The sequence below is a fragment of the Diadema setosum genome, chromosome 18 (assembly GCF_964275005.1).
Source record: "Diadema setosum chromosome 18, eeDiaSeto1, whole genome shotgun sequence".
Taxonomy (NCBI): domain Eukaryota; kingdom Metazoa; phylum Echinodermata; class Echinoidea; order Diadematoida; family Diadematidae; genus Diadema; species Diadema setosum.
The window spans coordinates 33,239,705-33,262,123 of record NC_092702.1 but is presented as its reverse complement, the minus strand read 5'-3'; the positions used below and the strand labels follow the sequence as shown (position 1 = coordinate 33,262,123).

Sequence of the window (22,419 nt, the reverse complement as noted above, 5' to 3'; positions counted from 1 at the left end):
TTCATCAAGGTGTTTTAGTCTAGTGGATTGCCCACCATGATTTCAATCAGAGGCTCCAGGGTTCAAACCTTGCCACAGCATTCCTGTCCTTCTAAGGAAATCTACTGCAACAAACATCAGTAAGTGGATAGGACACTGCTCACTGTCCATAGTGTCTATGTTGATCACCTACTTTTGGTCATCAGACACATAAAAAGACAACTGCAAATCAAAATGCATGGTAAACTCACGATTGCGGTCGATACAGCTGGCTGCGATGAAAGCTGCCAATTGAAGGACCCGATCTGAATGATCATGGAAGTCATCATCAAGGGGCTGTAGTAGCTTAGTGCATAACTCTTCTTTAATTGGCCCTTTCTCCTAATTTAAGCAACATGAAATGCACATAGAAAGCATATATTTAATTTCTTTACTTTGTACATTCAAATCAAGAACATTGATAGATAAATGGGCATTTAATACAAGCTTGATAGAATACCGAGTAACAGTTCTTGAACTGGACAAAAAACTGGCTTCATGTAAAAATTGATCTTTCATGCCACTCAATTTAACAAACTTTCCTCTAAGCGATCAGATGTTGATCATGAAATGATCTGGAATTCACACCTAAATCAATTTACTAATATTTGTTTATTCTACATTTTATAAATCAGTCCATAACTCAAAATGTGTCATTCTCAAAGTCCTTACACCAGGCAATTCTTGCATTGGCATTGTCTAGTTTGACCAAGACGAATAAGATTTGATAAAAGCAACTTCAGTTCAGAGCAAACATCACACTGCAAGTATGTTCTGACATTATTTGATCCTAAATTTGTATACATTACTGGTCTCTCACAGTTGAAATATGTACTAGCCATAAATGATACTTCAGTTTCAACGAAATTATGAAATATAAAAAACCCTGACGACTATTACGAAATTACAAAATAAAAATTAATATGTCTGAAGGTTCTCACCTCTTACAGTAAAGAATTATTGTGTTGATCCACAGTCTTAACATAAAGAACAGGTTTGGATATCTTCACCCTTTATTCTTGAAATTATACGTCTTGGAGCTCTTACCCCTCACCTCACAGTGAAGAATTTAACCTGGTGTCCTTACCTAAACTTTCCAGAAAATATCTTGTTGTTCTCACCTTTAATCTCACAGTAGCAGTCTTGACAAGCCTATCCATGGGCTCTGTCGTTTCCATGAAGACGTCCACAATCTGGTGGGTGATACTGCTCTTCACAAGACTTTCCAGGGTCATAAGGTTACGAGCCAGCTCTTCACACAATGCGCCGAAGTCCGCTAACAGTTGACTGTAGGACGTGTTGTCTTCCATGGCTGTGTGGGTCTTTGTGACCTCCGAACGAAGCTGCAGTATCTGTTGATTGTAATCAGTAGGTGTTAAAAGGGGAATCTTTATTTTTATATCAGGTCTCCACCTATAATGACCTAAAAAAAAAAAAAAAAAAAAAAAAAAGCAAGCAAACACTTAAACGATTCATGGATGGCTTCCCTGGCCAAAACCATGCAACAAGCTCAAAACTGTCCTGGTTGAGTAAATGAAATCACTCATTAATAGTCATTTTACTGAAAGTTTCAATGTGAGTATAAAAGATTGGTGATTATCAAACTTGGTAGAAGCATCACAATTATAGTCTTTTGACTAAATACATGTTTGCCTAGCATGAAATGGGTTGATCATATACTGCAAAGCAAGATATTTTCACGGCATGAAATTTTTGTGAATTGAAGCCGACAATCTTTTTCACGGCATGAAATTTTGAGGAATTGCCATTGGCATTCCATGGATATTTTGTAGAAAAACTTTCACAAGCATTTTAACTTTGCGAAATTCACGAAATCAAAATGCACGCTAACATTTCTGGTTTTCCAGTACACATCACATCAAGTAGTAGCTGGCTCTTTTTGGAAAATAGAAACTCCATCCTTATGAAATGCTCCTTACATGTTTACACTCAGCAATTATGTCATCTTTGATGGACTCCCTGGAGGCTGCTGCCACGCTCATCCCATGCCGAACTGTCTGCTCCAGGATGCCCTCAAAGTCCCCGCCCAGTTTCATCCGGTGGTCAGGAGACAGCATCTCAATCAACTAGGGTGTCACAGAAAATCTTTGCATGAATATGTTGTGACATTTGATTCCTGAGCATGAAATTTTCCTATCAAGGGTGTACATAATGTAAGCAACAATGCCAAAAACAAGGTTGACACACTGCATCTGAAATGACCCAACATTTACCGGTATATTAGATTAGAACAGAACATGAAATTTATGACTTTATGTCGAGAATCAAGTGACAAGTGATCAGTTCTTTGCAGGAAACATCAGTCATGCTACTGCAGCCACTCATCTACGATGCCCAAATGATATGATGCTAAATAATATATTGATATTTACTTGATTCTATGCAGCAATAGAGGGAAGAGGGGAGAAGTGGAGGAGGGGGAGGAGAAGGAAGAGGAGGAGGAGAAAGAAGAGGAGGAGGAGAGGGGGAAGAGAAACAGGAACTCTACTCTAAAAGGCTATGTGACCTTTTTTTTTCTTAAAATCAACAGAGAATCCCCCCTGCCCTCCCACCCACACACACACACCGTTTCAATGCTGTGGGCAAAGAGGCCTGGCTTCTCCGAAGGGATGCTCTGGGTCTCTGACACCTGGACTGTATGCTGGTCCACTGCCTCCAGGATTAGACTCACTGCATCACTGATCTGCTTGCAAGTGTAATCCCTGCTGGCCTGGTTTCAATGATGGAATGAAAGCAAATGTTGGTATTTTACTTTGCAGGGTGAGCTGTGCAACATATTTTCCTCACCTATTTACACATGTCACATACTACAGGTAATCAATTTATGCAAATTGCAAAAAGTTAGACAAAGGATGGCTGTGGTGCATTCACAGATTTTAATTTTAAATAATAAATTTTTATTAATTAATTCTAATCTACCTTACAAACTTAAATGGATTTAGATTTACGACGTAATGAGACACGCTGATCGAAAAATGGTATGTGCAGCCTTGTTATATCCTCTGTTGGGTATTAAAACACAATCTTTCTGTCAGATAGGAAATAAAATGAAGGTCATGCATGTAAGTGAAAGAGAGAATCTGAAGTCATGCACATAACAGATCCAACTTCACTTCTCACAAAGAAGAGGGTGTAAACCTGGTGAAGTGGTTCATCCTCTACATATCATCTGAATCATTTAATCGCCCCAACCAATCTCAAGTAGTGAGCTAACAGTCTCAACCAGGCACATCATGCCACACGAGATAAGAAGTACCGCCAATCTCTTGCCAACCTTGGTCTGCACGTTGGTGGGGTACTTGACGAAAGCTTGCATGGAGGAGTTGAGCAAGGGAACAGTTCGTCTGAGTGAGGCCAGGGCCAAGATAATCTTCTCCTTCCTCCCCGGGTCATTCAGATCCTGCTGTCTCTTATCACACAGGTCACACAGTAGGAGGACTGACTCCGAAAAGTCCTGAAATGTTCAGGAAAAGCAATACACCAGTGGTAATGTGTACATCGAACAAAGAAATTTCAGCACCCAGAGCTAACGACTCTTCTGCAACAACCATCACAGTGTCATTCATTGTACTGTACAAGTTGCTACAGGATTTATATCTTGTCCCCAAAGGTTAAAGGTCAGTGATGAGAGATGAAGTGAATGATAATTGATGGGGGAGGGGAGAGCATAAGAGAAATATACAGCAAAAGGAAAACAAAATCACATTAACTTTAGCACTTATAATGTATAATGCAACTTGCAGAAAGAAAACTTGGCTTCCACAAAAGGCAGTTGGCTCTGAGAGCAAAAGTCATTCATTTGCTGCAGAAGTCAGTTATACCTAAAGGGTTTATGACATTAATATCATTGGGTGCAGTGATTCAAAAAAATGTTCAAGTTATCATTTGATGCATATGTGTTGGTCAGTTATATCACAAAACATCCTACCATATAAAAGTTTTGCAATAAAGCCTAAAATGTAAGGAGATATCACTATTTTTCTCAATAAACCATAACTGTAGACAGTTTAATCTATAAACAATTTTCTTATAACTATCAATTGTCAACATTTTATATATTTAACGATAATTACTAAACATTGATTATACTGATCAACAATTTTCATTGGTTGTTTCTATCCCTTACTCACATTTTAGAACTATTTCGAGGCACTACAGCTGGGTTTTTGTTTCATCTGCAAATGGTAAATAATGCTTTTAATTAAAGTGTCCTTTCCCATTCAAAAGAGAGCTAAGCTGAAGGAAAAATAGACTTGCACTAAAGACAAATGTTCAATCTGCGTATTCAAACATTTCACATACCTTGAAGCACTTCACAAGTTCCTTCATGGAGCCCACGGCCCTCATGTCTTGTAGACCGTCCTGTACCCACTGGCAGGCATCAACGATGCGACGAACCTCGGCATCGTCTGAAATTAGCAGAACCTGGTATTCAAGAAGAGTAATTATTATGACAATCTATGATAACAAATACTTACATGATCAATAAAACATTGCTTGCTATTCATTTTCGTGGGAGTTATCATACAGATAATTAATTTCTCTGTGAAGATACCTTTACTACGCATTCAATTTTGATAAACATGTATGATGAAACAAAAGAAATGAGGAAAAAACCTTTCATTAAGTCAACTGTAATACACAAGGCTGCAAACCTCTGCAGATCTAACTAGATATATTGCTACGGCGACTGATATGCCTCCGCCATAATTCATGGTTCTCCTAATAGGTCTATAGTACAATGTCTTGACAATGTGTGATGACAGTTTCAAACAATTGGCAAAATATTAAAATTACAGGTTTGACACAAATATGCTGAATGTTTACTTTCCTAGAACTAGGTTCAATTGGATGAATGATTAAAATGTCAGAGTGCAGGTATTTGGGGAACTGATGATTTTTACTTGACTTCTGACCCTTTTATAAGTTTATGCATTGAGTAATTTTTCAAGGTATTGAGAAAAAGTATAATTTCAGTATCAAATGGGAAAATAGCATTATCTAAACCTGGCCTTTGACCTTTGACCTCACAGTTCTAAAGAGAATCACTGTTAGGTTGAACATGCATAAATATGTAAGCTTCATGATGATACCTTGAGTTACTTTTGAGATATGGAGGAAAAAGTGCAATGCAGCACTTTCACTTGACCTTTGACCTTTTGACCTTTGACCTTTTGGCAAGAAACCTCCCACAGAATATATATTGGGTAATACATGTATACATCAAGTTAAAAAAAAAGAAACTTCATTCATTGCATAAATATAAGGAAAGTAGTGATATTTTGAGAAGTTGACCTTGACCTTTGACCCCCCTGACCTTTGACCCATGACCCCCAACTTCTCTAGATAATCACTGCCCATCGGTACAAGCATATATACTAAGTTCCATGAAGATACCTTGAACCATTTGCGAGATATGGAGAAAAACATGAAATTTCAATTTTTTTTTCACAAAATAACCTGTGACCTTTGACCTTTGACCCTGTGACCCTAAAATCCACAAAAAGTATTATCCCCCAAGGATATACCCTCATACCAAGTTTGATGTAAAACCACCACACGGATCTTGAGATATCGACAAAAATAAAACGGGACGGACGGACGTACGGACGGACGTACGGACGGACGTACAGACGTACGGACGTACGGACGGATGGACGACCCGAAAACATAATGCCTCCGGCCACTTCGTAGCGGAGGCATAAAAATATATTGATGCACAGAGAAAGAAAGAAGAAGAAGATTACTTTGAAAGGAAAAAGATATTCTCATTCACAAAAGAGAAAACTGCAAATATAACATATGCTCAATAAAACTCAATAAAATAAGACAGAAAAAAATTACAATTTTGTTTTCATGCTTTCAATGAACCCTCCCCCCCCCCCCCCAAAAAAAAAAAAAAAAAATATCATAACAAAATGTAAGTTGGACGGAGTGAACAAGGATATTAAGCTTTGTACAAGTGATTACATATATGCTATATATATTATATCTTTTAATGACGTATAGCTTGGTATCTCATTGAGTTCTAGGCAATGTTTGACATTGTGGAATAACGCTCACTTAAACGCTAGTATGAACAAAGTTAAACACTACTTGCTGCTCTGCAAATAGCCTAGAATCTAACTGGCTGAACAAGGATTTAATTGAAATAGCAAGATTTGCACAGAATCACTGAAAGTACCCATATCCTGAAATATCTGCAATACACATTCCCTTTATCATTACTCAGTTCTACACATGTTCCTTTAAAAATACAGGTAAACTAAGTCTACAAAAATTGAAATTATATCTTTTCATCCAGACCAATAATTTGATTATCTTGAAACATTCTGAGTAACTATCAACTGACTGTAACCACGTTTTTAAATCATGCCTCTGATGTTCTTTTCTCACTGTCCAAAACAATGCATTTGTCCAAAATCCAACAAGTCTCTCTTTTTTTTTTTTGCAACTGATTGACAAATTGCCCTACTTCGCCGTAAATAAGCACTGAACTGATCAGTATTTTAGTAGCAGCCATGATAAAAAATCAAATATGTACATCCATGACGTTTTTATCATGGCTATCACTGAAACACTGATCAATTCAGTGCTTATTTACGTCAATGTAGGGCAATTTGTCAATCAGTTGCAATGAAAACATCTTGACGGAAGAATTTAATGAATTTGAAAGTCTCTTTTTATACCTTCATGGTCGTTTCTAAGAGCCGCCTGGCTGCAGTCACCATGTTGTCCCTGGCTGCTTCTGACTGGGGCTCTGCCTGAAGACGTTGGACTGCCATCAGCATGCTGCGTCCCGCTGCAATGGTCGCATCACACACTTCGGGCATCTCTAGCTGGAGTTTCTAAAATTGCCATGTAACAATGGTATGGAAATTTTCACAAATTTCTTGCTCAGCTGTTCACACATGAAAATAAGAATAAGCTAAATATCAGGGAGATATTCTCATATGCAAACTTAAAAACAAGGGATTTTTTTAATTTTATTTTTAGATTGGTCCAGAGTATTGTGTGAAAGCTCTATTATATGTATTATACTACAGTACATAGTATCACACAAGCAAGTGATGGAAATCAAACATAAAAAAAGGTCTTTCCTAAATCTTAGGGACGAACTCTTCACAAAAACATTCAAGTAATTTCAACTAAATCTTGACGGGTTTTTGTGTAAGATATTTCGTTTCTTTTTCATATCCTCTACAAACAAACAAGCATTCAACAGTAACACTTCAAAATCAAAAGAACAAATCAAAACATAACTTAAAAGACTATACACTATTATATTTACATTAATCTGCTAATTGATACCTCATCATCAGTGTCTTTAGTCATCTTCTGTCCCACCTGGACCAAGTCCTCCGTCGCTCTCAGCACAGTCTGGGCAAACGGGATGAGGTTCGGCAACTTGCCTCCATCCCTTTCCGCAGTCTCATTGAGAATTATCAGCTGGGATACCTGGAAGTCGAAGCATGACAAAGCAAGATGTAGTCAAAACCACAGACACACCTCTTACCCCATCCCCCTTAGCTAGTAAGCAGAAATGACTAACAGTGACACTAACAAGGCTCCAAAATGTGAAGTACAATATTACATGTACGACAACACATATTCCACATAATGCTCTGTTCAGTTTGGGAGTAAAGACCTGCTGGCTGGTGCTATTAATTCTATCCCTTCTAATCATACAGGTTAAGAAAGCCGTCTTTTGAGTTCGACTTCAAAATATTGAATGTGAACATACTGGTGATAGATTCTCTATAGTGACATCAAGTCAACAACTGGATGGGTTTACGGTTTAGATCTGGGCTGATGGGGTAACTTCTCACATATTTTTTTCCTGACAGTCAGACCTAACATTGGATTTCTAGGTAAGCCAGAAGTGGATTCTTCCAACTTGAGGTATCCAATTAATTTCAATATTGTAATCACGATGGTAGATTAATTGTTGATACTCATTAAACGAACGTTCCTCTGAAGGCGAAAGTGCTCTGCTACAAAACACTTGTCCTTCCAGTTCTTGAATATGCTGCCATTGTATGGGACCCATTTAACCACAAGAACATCATGAAATTGGAAATGGTGCATTGCCGCTACGCTTGCTTTGCTGTAGGAGATTTTAGCTGTACAAGCAGCGGAACTGACATGCTGAAGCAACTTCAGTGGGACACTCTTCAGAAGAGAAGGGCTCAGCAGAGAGTGTGCATGGTATACTCCATAATCCACAGGGGGGGGGGGGGGGGGGGGTAATTGCCCTCGGGGGGTAATTGCCCTGATCAAGCTGATACGAAGTATGATCGAGGGTACCACCTATCGGCACCCTAAGGATCTGCAGCTTGTTTATTCCAAAAATATAAAACAAATTCGCCTAAGTTTTTCCTCATATATGCTGTAAATACTGCAGTTTCGAATCTCGTGACCATCCTGTTGATTCTGAATCTCCCTTGTAAAATAATGCAATTTTAGTGCATGCGTTGCATTTTCTTCGCGTGGCTTAAAAGGGTACCTCACGATCAGCAACCCCTCCCTCCATAGGTAATATGGTTGGGTATGCCACATGTAGCCACCCTAACATTCAACCAGGCAAGTGATTGCAATATCAAAACTGACTGGAAATTGGCTAGAAATGTAGTCATATTGTGGTGAAAACTCTACAGATTCCGATGCTGTCCTCAAAATTAAAATTTGAGGTGGCCTTACAAGAATATCGCGCACAGTGTCAGTTTTCTCTCGCTCATTTTGGTACGCAAGATATCGCCATCCCTAAACTTTTACCGGGATTTTGATGTGAAAAAAAATAAAAAAAAAAAATCAAATTTACCTGATTTTCACCTCACAAAGGTTGAAAATACCGCAGGTTCAGATCCCGATCTCACACACTCATTTTTGGATTCCACCTACATGTATGGAGATATCGTCGTCTAATTGCATTGACGCATTTCATGGCATAGAATAGGTAAAAATTTAAGAAAACTGGCTAAATGCCAAATTGAAAACTCCAGAAAATCACAAATTTGAGCAATTTGATGCCTGTTTCCACTTTGTTTCTTAACAGCAAATAACACCAATGCATGTTCTCGGTGTATTGCGCCTATCTTACTGCGCATTTTTGTCTTGCTTTGTGCGCAAGCAGCAAATTTATACATGCTATGGCGATATGGGGCATGGTGGCGAGATGTGGCTTAGAATTTATTAGATGTCTACCTCCCATACATATGAATTTCACAGTCATGCATTGTTACTGAGCGGATGTGTAATTGAAATGTGTTTAGTTTGGTTTATGAATTGTTAATTTGTTTATGAGTTTGATTTTCTTTTCTTCGTTATTACTGTTTTCATAGCTAAATTTAATGCCAATGCCATGGCACTTAATCCCACGTGTACCTTTTCGTTCTAACTTCTATAGATATAGATCCCTCTACGCAAACAGCCATGATAGCGATAGTAAAATTTAATTAGTATATGCAGGGTGCCGACGTCAAGGTACCGGTACCCTGCCGATGATAGGTGGTAAACTAACCCGGGGTTCTGCTTCCTTTAAGTTTACACAGTTAGGTCTATGATTATCACCCATTATACTATAGATCTAAATTTAGGTCTACTGTGGAAGCGTTGGGGCTGGTCGCAGTTAGTGGTAAACGTACCTTTACCATACTTACTAGAATCTAGATCTAGTAGACATAATACAGGTTCTAACACTAGATAGAAGTAGAACATATTTTCTTTCTTATTATTAGCCAGTGGTGAACCAAATATTGCATACAACATGGAGGTAAAGAGGTCACATCCCCTCTTTTTTGCATTGTTCAGTGCATTTTATGTGCTATATATGGTGAAGGTCTGGAGGAAGGTCTTGAAAGCGATGGCATTGAACTGTAACAGTCTTAAGGGGAGCTCAAAAAGAGCTAACTTTCAAGCAGCCATTACACACCATGCACCAAATATCATCATGGGATGTGAATCTAAGATTAATGAAGATATTTCTTCTTACTTAATCTTCCCTGATGAATAAGTAGTTTTCCGAAAGGACAGAAACCAGCATGGTGGTGGTGTTTTCATTGCTATCAAAAACTCAATTACAGCCAGTACGTGTCCTCAATTTACTACTACTTGTGAATCCCAGTGGTGTTCTATAGAGATGGAAGATTCAAAACCATTCATTTTTGGTTGCTATTACTGCCCACCAAACAATTGTCAGGCTAGTGTTGATGGCCTCGCTGAGTCCCTGTCTTTATTGATGAGCAGTTTTCGTAAACACCCAAATATCATCATAACTGGGGATTTCAACCATCCAGACATTAACTGGGACACGCAGACTACAACCAATCCTACTACTGCTGCCACGCATCAGAAGTCATTGGATGTACTGTTGAGCAATTCCTTGTTTCAGATGGTGAAAGAAGTTACTTGCCCTTCTTCAGGGAACACCCTCGATCTGATAGTCACATCTAACCCTGCTCTTGTTGATGATGTTAAAAGTACACCCTGGCATCTCAGACCATCACATCCTGACATTCCACATCTCATCTAGGCCAACGTACCAACCAAAACCTCCGAGAAAAATCCACCTTTTTAACACGGATGACCTCGATGAGCTCAAGCAAGCTGCTGCAGAATTCTCAACTCACTTCCTTCAGTCTGACCCTGAAAAGAGAGATGTGGAAACAAACTGGACGATCGTGTCAAACTTCCTGACGAGATGTCTGACGGAACTCGTACCATCAAAGATGACCAAAGGTAAGCGACATCTACCGTGGATCACCCCAGCAATTAAACGGCAGATGAGAAAGAGGGACCGCCTCTTCAAGAGTGCCCTTCGTCAGAATTGTACAGCCACATGGGGGAAGTTTCGAGAGTTTAGAAATCAAGTGGCAAAAACTATTCACAAGGCCCACTGTGACTATGTAAACAACATAATCGGGACCAGTCTTGCAGACAACCCCAAAGCCTTTTGGTCAAACGTCAAAAGCTGCTGATCTGAGCACATTGGAATACCATCTCTTCATACTACATCCAAGTTGTGTGCCACAGCTACAGAAAAAGCAGAGGCTTTGAACGACTATTTTCATCAAATGTTTTCAAGTGAAAATACTCAACAGAACCCATCTCCACTCTGATTATGCATCGATAGGTCACCTGCACTTTCACAGGACTGGAGAGGAGAAGCAACTAAAGCAATTACACCCCTCCAAGGCCAGCGGGCCAGACGAGATCCCACCCAGACTCCTGCAGCTTATTGCACATGAAATAGCCCCAGCTCTCTCATTCCTATACCAACAGAGCTACAACGATGGTACAGTTCCATCACAATGGAGACAGGCCCTCGTAGCTCCTGTACACAAGTCTGGTGACAAGAACGAGACTTCAAATTACCGCCCTTTTCATTAACCCGCATTTGTTGCAAGGTAATGGAGCACATCGTCCTTAGCCAAGTTTCAAAGCATCTTGCATCCTGTAACATCCTCTCAGATGCACAGCATGGCTTCCACCGAGGACTCTCCACCACCACCCAGCTCACATCTACACTACATGACTGGTCCTCCACCATGCAGAATCGTAGCCAGGTTGACGCTGTCTTCTTGGATTTCCAGAAGGCCTTCGATAGGGTGCCCCATCAACCTCTGTGTAACGTACCAAGCTTCGCTATTATGGCATAACGGGGGACACACTAAACTGGATTATGTCATTTCTCACCAACACTACAGAGAGCAAGCTGTGGTTGTTGATGGTTTCAAGTCCACATGGAAATATGTCACGTCTGGAGTGCCCCTAACTGCGACAGCCGCCACACTGCGTGTGGCGGCTGCGCCGTGCTCCCATTCAGATCTTCATGTTGAACAAACGGGTGCCTTTGCGGCGCTATATTTCCTTAATTTTTCAACAGAAACTACTAGGAATATTTACATGGGTCGATGAAACCTAAATGACTATCATCGGGGCGACTGTTTGATGCATTTCATTGTTTGTGATGCACAAAATGATGTCTTATAAGCAGCTCATCGATGCGATGTTCACAGAATTCACAATCACTTGCACAAGCGCAATAGGGAAGCTATTCGTTACTCACATAAGCGAAACTGTGGGGAAGCCGCCAGGACCGCGCCGCCAGGCGCGGTCTCCGGGGCTAGAGTGCCCCAAGGCTCAGTGCTAGAACCAACTCTTTTTCTCCTCTTCATAAATGACATACAAGATAATATTCAGTCAAATATCCACCGCTTTGCTGATGATTGTGTCATTTGCAGAGAAATAATATGCAAACTCAGACCATCAATCACATACTACAAGACCTCCAGCAATTATCCACCTGGTCTTCAACTTGGCTTATGAGCTTCAATGTGAAGAAATGTGCTGTCCTGTCTATCACCCGGAAACGTAATCCCTCTGTTTTCCAGTATCATCTCCACAATGACCCTATACCCAAGGCACAGGAATACAAGTACCTGGGAGTGACAATCACTCATCATGACTTGAGCTGGAACAAGCATTGCCAGAACATCAGGCACAGAGCAAGCAAGACACTAGGGCTTCTCCGCAGAACGGTATCACCATGCACCAAGTAAAGGCCAGAGGCTATACTGCACTTGTCCGGCCCCAGCTAGAATATGCATCAGAAGTCTGGAACCCACACACAGCAACAATATGGTAAACTCTCTCGAGCAGGTGCAGAAAACTGCACTGATGCACGACACTTCTCTAAATCTACCATCCCGGGATAGTTTAGAGCCTTGAGGAACTGCTGAAAGGGATTACTAGGTTATGAGGTTCAAGGTTCAAGAACCCTAGTAACAGTTATCAGTAGCCAAATACTAGTCTAGTAACGTTAGATATATCTAGGTGATCCCTGGTCACTTACCGCTGGTTCCCCATTACGTAGGCTTGATGCCCCCGCCCCCGCCCGCGCCCCCCGCCCGATCCCGACAGCGCGACGTTTGCGTTGATTTTTACCTGTGCAGCAATAGGTGCAAGGACGCGTTCGATGGAACGAGTTTGAATCGCCGACTGAAACGAACTTCCATTTTGCCTGCGAGAGTGACTGGACGACGACTTTTTCAATCGCTCACGTTTCCCCTTCCAAACGTCTGATTTCAGCATTGCAATGCCTACTTGATACCGACATTGAACTCCAAAACATTCGAATGCTACACCAACAGGTTGGATAGCGTCATTGACGACAACATTTTAACACGGCGCTTGGTCACGTCATGTCAGTTACTTGGAATTCCGAATTCCGTGCGTGCGTGCTTCCGCAGTAGTCAGAAATACGACAAAGCGTTGCGGTCGGTAAATGCGTGTTGTGTGTATCCTTGTTAGTTTAACTTACTAGACCTCACAGAATTTTTAAACGATTGGTGATGGTGGTGTCCACAACAAAATAAAAACAATGATAGCAATCGGTATTCTAAAATAAACACCTTGTTGCGAGAAAATTAATAATTGACATGCAATCAGAGCTAACATACAGATGTAGGATGACATTTTGCAAACCTGTTCAATCTTAGGTATCATAGGGTATCGTTAATAAAGACTATTAAATTTGTTAACAATCATTTTATGGGCTGCAATCGATTGTGATGTCTTCTAGCGTATATCGAAGGGGTAACTCATTTTTTTCTGCAAATTTTTGGACAAAACGAGAGCTAAAATGGTCTGTTTGAAATGAATGACGACAAAATTTCATTTTCTAAAGTTGATTTGATCTATGATGTTGGACATTTTATGCAAGAAAAATTAAAAATAAAATTATTTTCTTCATAAGCTGGCGTTTCATAGTTAATTTTTATAGTTAGAATATATTATTAAAACTTACGATAAGCAACGCGAAGCCCGGTTAGCTCAGTCGGTAGAGCATGGGACTCTTAATCCCAGGGTCGTGGGTTCGAGCCCCACATTGGGCGCAATTTTTTTTTTTTTTTTTTTTTTTTTAAACATTTCTCATGACCACAGAAGTTATGTTTTGAAAAGTGATATTGCGGGAAGGCTTGGTGGTTTTCACGGGATTTGTGTCCTCATTCAGGAAGGTTTGTTTTCTTCTACAACCAAAATAGCTGGCACTACATCAGAGTCTATTTTGTGGATTCATTTTAGCAAGTCCTCTTGGGTTTTGAGTTTATCTTAGGAGCAGTTTATTTGCCATGCGAAGGTTCAGTATTTCACATAAATTATATTTTTCATAATTTTTATCAGGATGTGTTATATTTGAAAAGTAGTTATGATGTTCCATTCTGTCTAGTGGGGGATTTTAATTCCAGAACAGGGCTGCTTGATGATTTTATGGTAATTGATAATGCTGTTACTGAATTGTGTGGGTATGATGCTTCAGATGACAGAGTTTACTCCAAGAGGAAGGATATGTTACAAAAAGACATAGTATGGATAATTTTGTAAATAATAATGGTCGGCAACTTATTAGTATTTGCCAGAGTTTTGATTTGAAGTATAGTGAATAGAAGATTTGGCAGTGATAAAGGTGTTGGTGATTTTACATGTTACAATAAGAATGGTGGGAAAAGTGTGGTTGATTATGTCATTCTATCATGCAGGCCTATTTCAATATATTACTCATTTTGAAGTGGATGTTTTTGATAAATGTATTTCAGATGTACACTGCCCGTTGAATTTGACGATTTCTAATATTAATGTTTTTGATAATTCTGGGGGCAATAAGTCTGAGCATAGGGATGAAACCTTTCAGAATGTCAAGTATGTTTCATTTAAGTGGGATAGTAAAAAGGCATTAGATTTTAGTTTAAAGCTTGATCAAAATATTCAAGCCTTGTTGAGTCAACTGAGGTGGTTGAAAGATCATCCACACAAGTTCATAATGATATCTTTAGTGCGTTGTTGGGTGATATTTTCATGAATGCTGGAAAAGAAGTTGGTATTTGTGAGGAAAATGTTCGTAGGATAGGTAATCCTAGGAAACCTCGCAAAGAACAAAAGCCGTGGTTTGATAATGAGTGTGTACAGGCTAGATTGCATTATCTTAATTTTAAGAATAGGATTAAACGGAAGTGTAAAGGGAAACCTATGAGAGAGAAGGAGCAAATGCTGGCTGACATTAAGACTGTTGCTAGTAGTTACAAGAAATTGTTGAGAAGAAAGTAGAAGGCATATGATAAATCACTGCATGATCATCTTCGTAGCGAAGTATTGGAAGTTACTGAATGGCCGTAAGCGTGACCTCTTGTGCGGCAAAGGTCCCTTTGGTTGATTTCGTGCGTCATTTTAGTAAACTGAATTCGGTTCGAAATTTGATTTCAGTACCAGAGTATGATTTGGATGGATCAATAAGTAATAATGAGTTAAATGTACCAATTGTAATTGATGAAGTCATTAAGATGGTTCAGAAGTTAAGGAACAATAAGGCATGCGGTATTGATTTGATTATAGGAATGAATTTTTAAAACATTGTTCAAGTCGTGTTTTAGATTGTATTACAGTTTACTTTAATATAATTTTGGAAAGTTGTTTAGTTCCAAAAGACTGGTGTCTCGGTACTATAGTACCAATTTTTAAGAAAAAGGGAAGGGATACAGACCCACATAATTATCGTGGAATAACAATTTTAAGCTGTTTGGGGAAGTTATTCACTTCTATTTTGAATCATACAATAACAACTTACCTTAATAATCAAGGTATGCTTGGGGAAGAACAAGCTGGCTTTCGAGCTGGATATTCTACAATGGATCACGCCTTTGTTTTGAAAACTTTAATTGATATACATTAACTAAACGCAAACGAATTTATTGTGCATTCATTTATTTTAAGAAGGCCTTTGATATGGTTGATAGGGTATCACTTTGGCATAAAATGTTGAGGTCTGGTGTGGATGGTAAGGTGTTTACAGTTATAAAGAATATGTATGCTCAAGCCAAATCTTGTGTATTAGTAGATGGTCAACATTCTGAGGCTTTCCAGTGTAATGTTGGTGTACGGCAGGGTGAAAATTTATCGCCTCTGCTTTTTGCAATATATCTCAATGATTTTGAATAATTTTTTAGTTGTCGTTTCAAGGGACTGCAGTTTTTGTTTGAAAACGTTTGTGTTGATATGTTAGACAGAGAAGTCAATGAGGATCTTTTTATACATTATTTATATACATTGTTATATGCAGATGACACTCTTATTTTAGCCGACAGTGCAGTTTAAGAGCTTCAGTTGGCTTTGAATGCATTGCATCGACATTGTAAAGATTGGGAGTTTAAGTGTCAATACTACAAAAACGAAGGTCCTGATTTTTTCAAGAGGCAAAGTACGTAACTTTCCATTGTTCAGTTTTGGTGAAGACAAACTTGATGTAGTGGATGAGTTTGTTTATTTAGGTATTCAATTTAATTACAATGGAAGTTTTAAGAAGGCTATTTCTAAGCAGGTGTCATAGGCAAGGAAAGCACTTTTTCTATGTCATTAAAGGTTCAGAAACTCAAGCTTCCTGTGGATATTCAATGCGAACTGTTTGATCAGTAATAGTGTTACCAATACTATATTGGGTGTGAAGTTTGTGGTTTTGATGATTTGAGTCAAATCGAAATTTTTCATAGGAAATTCTTGAAATCGTTGTTATGTGTAAATAAATTTACACCAGATTGTATGGTATATGCAGAAACCGGGAGAACACGACTGGCTAATACTGTTCAATATCGTATGGTTAGCTTCTGGCTGAGGATCGTAAAGGGTTCTTCTGCTATTCATTCAGGTTTTATACACTCCAAAGATTAATAAGTCAACAGGACACGACCTTTGTATTTACGTGGATATCCTATATTGAGGAAATTTTAAACCATGCTGGTCTTGGTGTTATATGGCTAACAAAAGGGGAAGGATTTAGTAATAGCTGGATATTGAGCACCTTGAAGCTGATATTAATGTCTAAACAGGATTTGATGGTAAATGTTTGGTCAAATAGAGTATGTTTAAATTATAGGATTTTTAAGACGAATAGTCTGTTTGAAAGGTATTTAGTCAAGTTGAGTATAAGAGGGATAGAATTTCATTGAGCCGTTTTAGATGTAGGTCAAATCAGTTGCCAGTTAATAATAGAAGATTTGTACAGTCATTTGATGAAAGGGACGTTCAGTGCCCTTGTTGTGATAGACATGAAACAGGTGATGAATTTCACTATGTTTTCGTATGCCCCTTCTTTGAAAAAGAAAGACAGTTTTATTTAAGCAATCATTATTTGGTTGAACGTCCTTGCTCAGTACACATGTCCAGATTATTTTCATGTTCACATTTAGGACAGCTTAAAAAATTAGTATTATTTGTGAGGCTGATCATGTCAAATTTTGCAAATTTGCAGAAGCCTGAACAAGTTGAGTGTACTTTAGTCAAGAAAGAAAATATTGTAACTCGTAGTGGTAGAAAAATTAAGCATCCAGTGATACTCGATCTATAGTAGTTGTATGTTACGATTGTTTGGTCGTATGGTTCATACGATTAGTTAACCTTGCTTGCCAATGTGTATATCTGCGCGGCAGATCCTGTTTGGCACATGCTTCAAATATTTTTGAGCGGCGGATTCGAACATCTAGCAAAGGAAACGGTTGTGACTCCATTCTCTTGTACCTCCTTGGTATACAATTGCCAATTTCATCGTTGCCCCATCAGTGCAGTGCATCAGTGTGACAGAGTTACTGCGAACAGTTGTACTGACGTCCGTATTAATCTTGTTCAATTACACAATCGATAATGCAGAGAAAGTGCAAAAATATTATCGTTAACTTCAGATCGAAACCATACGCGATTTTACAGAGAAACCACTGATAGAGCGTGATGTCTTCCAATTTCTTCGAATTTAGCGAAGTTAGTCAACATTTTGAAGGCGCCCTCACGTTGTTCCCTCCCGTTACGCTACGGGATTTCCCTTTTCTTTCTTTTCACGGAGAATTCTTCCAAATTGCTAATATGTAAAGTAATTAATTTACATAATTCATTGACAAAAAAAGTAATTTCAACTTGCAAGTTGTTGTAACAAGTATTGTAAACAATTAGTATTGTTAACACCGTAAAATGTAGTAACTTTTAAGTCTTATGGTCAAAGATCTGTTCAATATTCAATACCTCATCTTTGGAATCAGCGCCCTAATGATCTCAGAGAATGTTCATCACTAGATCAGTTCAAGTCTTTATTGAAGTCTCATTTATTTCGTTGACGATATGTTCATTTAGTTACAAAATGTCATTTCGTTACAAAATAATCATCTCATCGATGAAATGACTGATTTCGTAGTAACGAAATATTCCATGCGACACTTGGCGCTCCATGGTTTTTGTCCATGGTTTAAACCATGGTTTCATTTGTACCACCTTCGTGAATTCGGGCCATAGTGTATGGTCTTTACTCGTGCAATGGAACAAGATTTCGCACTCGGTGAAAGAGGAGGCGTACTATTCAACCCAGCTAGAGTGCCTCTATCTTTCACCTCGTGCAAAATCTTGTACCATCGCACTCGTGACCATTCACTATTTGTATACTACACTGTAATAATCTGTGGCTCATAAACCAAACCTCTCTGCAAATGGAAATCACTACCTTGCAAAAAACACACACAAACAATACCCTCAGAAATTTTATAACTAGTTTGCTGTTGCTTTTTATTATAACTGCTCAAGTGATTCACAATCCACATGCAGTCTTTCACTGTGCTTCCTCACTGCTGTTTGCAATTCTAATGCAAGGCTGCATGTTTGTTTTACTATACATGTATAAAGCGTGATGTCAAAAGCAAAAGGCGCCTTGTAACCGGAGGGCCAAACCCCAAAAAGTCGCTTACTTAAGGAGTGAGTTGCACTCTCTCTACAAACTAAGTAGACCATGCTTATTTTCAAGTTTTTATTGTAACAAACTACATTCCACTGGTCTACCTCAAAAAATTTGTTGCGAAAGCCTCCAAATCCAAGATGGCGTCCAAGATGGCCGCCATATTTACTGAATTTGTTATTTGCATGATAGAATTTGATTGAAACATCAAACTTCAACAAATTTGATGTCATATGAAAGAGAATAAAATTATCTACAAGTTGATACCATTTTTGTGGGTTATTGTTATAACTGGATTGAGATTTTAAGGAAAAAACACTCATTTTTTGATATTTTTCTGAAAAAAGGAAAATCATAAAAATGCTTGATTCAGCTTAAATCAAAGAAAGACGGAAGGATTATCTTGAAACGTTTCAAAAATTTTGTTTGACATATAATTAATATTTGGAGAAAATTAGGGGTCAGTACCATCTTTGGTTCAGGAGTAATAATGTCTCAAACTTGAAAACTCACTACGCAAAAATGGCCACTTTAGTTGTGACAAGACCTTGTTGGTCGTGAAAAAAGCCTGCGCGCGCAAAGACTACTACACGCACCACTGGCACTGGCGCTTGTAGCAGTGCCAGTGGCGCATGTAGTAGTCTTGGCAAACGCAGACTTTTTCTTTGACAAACAAGGGTTTGTGCCTGCAAACTAACTTTTCATACCAAGTGGTAGCTCAGGTGACGCTGATTGCTATTATTTCAAAGTAGATTGTTCTGAAGCAGATGAGATGAAGCAAAAAATATCTTTCAAATAGAGGTAGAAGCTTCAAACACTAACCTTGCTATAGAAAGTTTAAAACAAAATTTGGATCAATCACTCAAAAAATTCAATATTGCAGGCCATCAGAGCTGACATAGTGTATTGCGCCAAAGTAAATGTATCATTTTGATTTTGATACAATTTTGTCTGTTTTGCTGTCTATTTATATGGTTTTTATATATTCTGAATATTCTAATGGTATTTCAAACCATCTTAGGTTTTTATGGAGACATTTTTCAGAATGCACCATGAATATTTCTCTAAAAAGTAAAAAACAAATAAGATTAAAAATGTTTATGAAAACCATGCAGAAATTGACATCTTTGCCATGATATAATCAATATTTGGAGAAAATTAGGGGTCAGTATTGTATTTGGATCAGGAGTTATAATGTCTCAAACTTGAAATCCAATTTTACATAATATATATTTGCACGCATCTGTTCCCAAAGACGTCACAGAGGGTCAAATCCAAGATCGTGCTTACTTTTCGAGTTCCACTCTCTCTATAAACAAGATCATACATATAATAATTAAGTATACTAAGCAATGTTCCGTAAGCACACCTCAATAGATTTGTTGCAAAAACCTCCAAAGTACAGATGCGGTCCAATAGGGCCGCCATTTTTATTGAATTTAACATTTCAAACATAAAATTTGATAGAGACATTGGATTGCAACAAATTTGATGTCATATGAAGGAGAGCAAAACTTCATAAAAGTTGATACCACTTTAGCTGTGTATTGTGATAAATTGGGGGGGGGGGGTTGTTTGCTTCTCTTTTTTTTTTGGGGGGGGGAGGGAATACATATTTTTATATTGTTTTGAAAAAAGGAAGAAATGTAAAAATGCATGATTTGATATTTATCAAAGACAAACTGAAGAATTGTTTTGAAACCTGCGATTGAGCTTGAGATTTACTGAGATTGAGACATAATACATATTTGTGGAATTATAGGCAATATCATACACTGTTGACAAGTTAAAATCTAAAACTTGAAAATATTATATTTATGCATTATAAATTTTGCATACAATGTGTTTACATGGTCACATGCAATATTGTTATGATTTAGTGACTTGCAAGTACCTGCAAACTAACTTTTCATGCCAAGTGGTATATAGGTGTCGCTATACTGTGGCATTTCATCATAGTAGATTGTTCTGAGGCAGATAAGATTGAACAGGAAGTATTTTCCAAAAGAGATAGGAGCTTGGAATTTGACACAAATTTTGCCAATGTGTAATATTTAGCGATAAACATAGTATCCACACAAAATTCAAGATGGCGGTAATTAATCAAGGTTGTCATTCAAGGCATTATTTACCATTAGTGCACGTAAAACAAAAACCCAGCTTTACTTATAATGTCTCAAACTAGTTCTAAACTGTGACTTAGGGATAGAACAACTAATGTACAAACTTAAATAAGTATAATTAATGCTAAATATTGTTAGATATACTAAATAGATCTGATAAGAATGTTGTTTTATATACTAAATTGTTAACAGTTATCATGATTATGGTTTCTTGAAAAGAAATGGTGTTATCTCCGTATGGTTTAGGCTTTATTATATATTTTTTTTACATGGTAGAATGTTTTGTGATACAACTAACCTGCACATATAAATCGAATGTGATATTTCTCCCAATGGTAAACAATACCTTTAGTGTGTTGCGTAAAAGTTAAATCTCAACTTATACACTGTAACTTATAATTTGATATATTTTTTAATCTTCTTATATTGCTGTCTATTACATGTTTCTGTACATCCGAACGATATTGTAGTAGTGTAAACCATATTGAGGGTCTTTTTTTTTTTTTTTTGGGGGGGGGGGATGGAGCTCATTCCAGTGTTTGGGTAAGGCCCAATCTTTGATTAAAAAAAAAGAGACATGCTTCTGTATCAAAGATATGCTTTTTTACTTGTATGTTACTCTGCTGTTGTAGAAACGTGAATGATGATGGTATATGTGTAATAATGTCTGATCCGCAGATGTCTTTGAAAGCCCTTCTGATCCGAACCCCCCCCCCAAAAAAAAAACAAACAAACAAAACAAAACAAAACAAAACAAATCCGACATGGCGGCAATTTCTCAACTTTGCTCTTAAATGTCTTGTGCGAAATTACTTTTCAGTATATCGTTCGAATAAAATTGTCCAAATTTATTATTCGTGCTGTATATTCACATTTACAAATAAGCATGCTGAAACTGTATTTACTGTTATCAGATTTTCTTACATTGTTTTTAGGCTGATTTCATGTGGGTTATAGTGTCACAATTGATCTGAACTTATGCCATTGGTATGTCTAGATGCTTTCCCATATTAGACATAAGGATCTCTCGACAGTGAAAATGTTCATTTTCATTCATTTTAGAGTGACCTCGTGGATCACTCGAAGAGTGACGAGTGATCCCTAAGGCAGGGCTCGACACTAACGGTGGTCCGGTGGCCCAGGGCCACCAAAAACGCACGTCGGGCCAACAAAATGTCAGAAATGAAGAATTTGGTGGCCTGATCGGGCCAACGAAAAAGGTCGGATATTTGCCTTTGGGCCACCAAAAATAAAAGTTCGTGTGAGGCCCTGCCTAAGGTCACTCTAAAATGAGTGAAAATGAACATTTTCACTCAAAAGTCACTCCAATTTCACTCTGAATTCACCGTTTTCTGTTATTCAATCCTCACATCAAAATTAAAAACTTCCACTCGATTTGGGTTTTTTTTTCGGAGAGTAGAATATCACTGGTTTTAAAAATATGTCCATAAAAACTTAAGACGGTTTAAGATAGCGCAACAGACAAAATTGTATCAA

General features: G+C 38.1%; 1 protein-coding gene, 1 non-coding gene and 1 pseudogene across 2 annotated transcripts in view; 2 read left to right on the top strand and 1 right to left on the bottom strand.

Annotated features, from left to right (window-relative positions):
• Positions 1-13,151, bottom strand: part of LOC140241464 (uncharacterized) — a 30,886-nt gene extending 17,735 nt beyond the window's left edge. Inside the window, exons 1-9 of the mRNA XM_072321194.1 lie at positions 12,985-13,151; positions 7,351-7,497; positions 6,729-6,887; positions 4,342-4,464; positions 3,314-3,493; positions 2,606-2,749; positions 1,959-2,105; positions 1,140-1,370; positions 231-360 (exon numbers count right to left, since the gene is read on the bottom strand). Of these exons, the coding sequence (XP_072177295.1) occupies positions 231-360; positions 1,140-1,370; positions 1,959-2,105; positions 2,606-2,749; positions 3,314-3,493; positions 4,342-4,464; positions 6,729-6,887; positions 7,351-7,497; positions 12,985-13,131 (1,408 nt within the window). The 5' untranslated portion in view covers positions 13,132-13,151. The remainder of the gene's footprint in view (positions 1-230; positions 361-1,139; positions 1,371-1,958; positions 2,106-2,605; positions 2,750-3,313; positions 3,494-4,341; positions 4,465-6,728; positions 6,888-7,350; positions 7,498-12,984) is intronic.
• A 710-nt stretch (positions 13,152-13,861) lies between these two features.
• On the top strand, positions 13,862-13,934 carry Trnak-cuu (transfer RNA lysine (anticodon CUU)). Its single transcript has one exon. It is a non-coding gene; the product is annotated as a tRNA-Lys (tRNA).
• A 1,885-nt stretch (positions 13,935-15,819) lies between these two features.
• On the top strand, positions 15,820-17,434 carry LOC140241717 (uncharacterized; annotated as a pseudogene).
• The last annotated feature ends 4,985 nt before the right edge of the window (positions 17,435-22,419 follow it).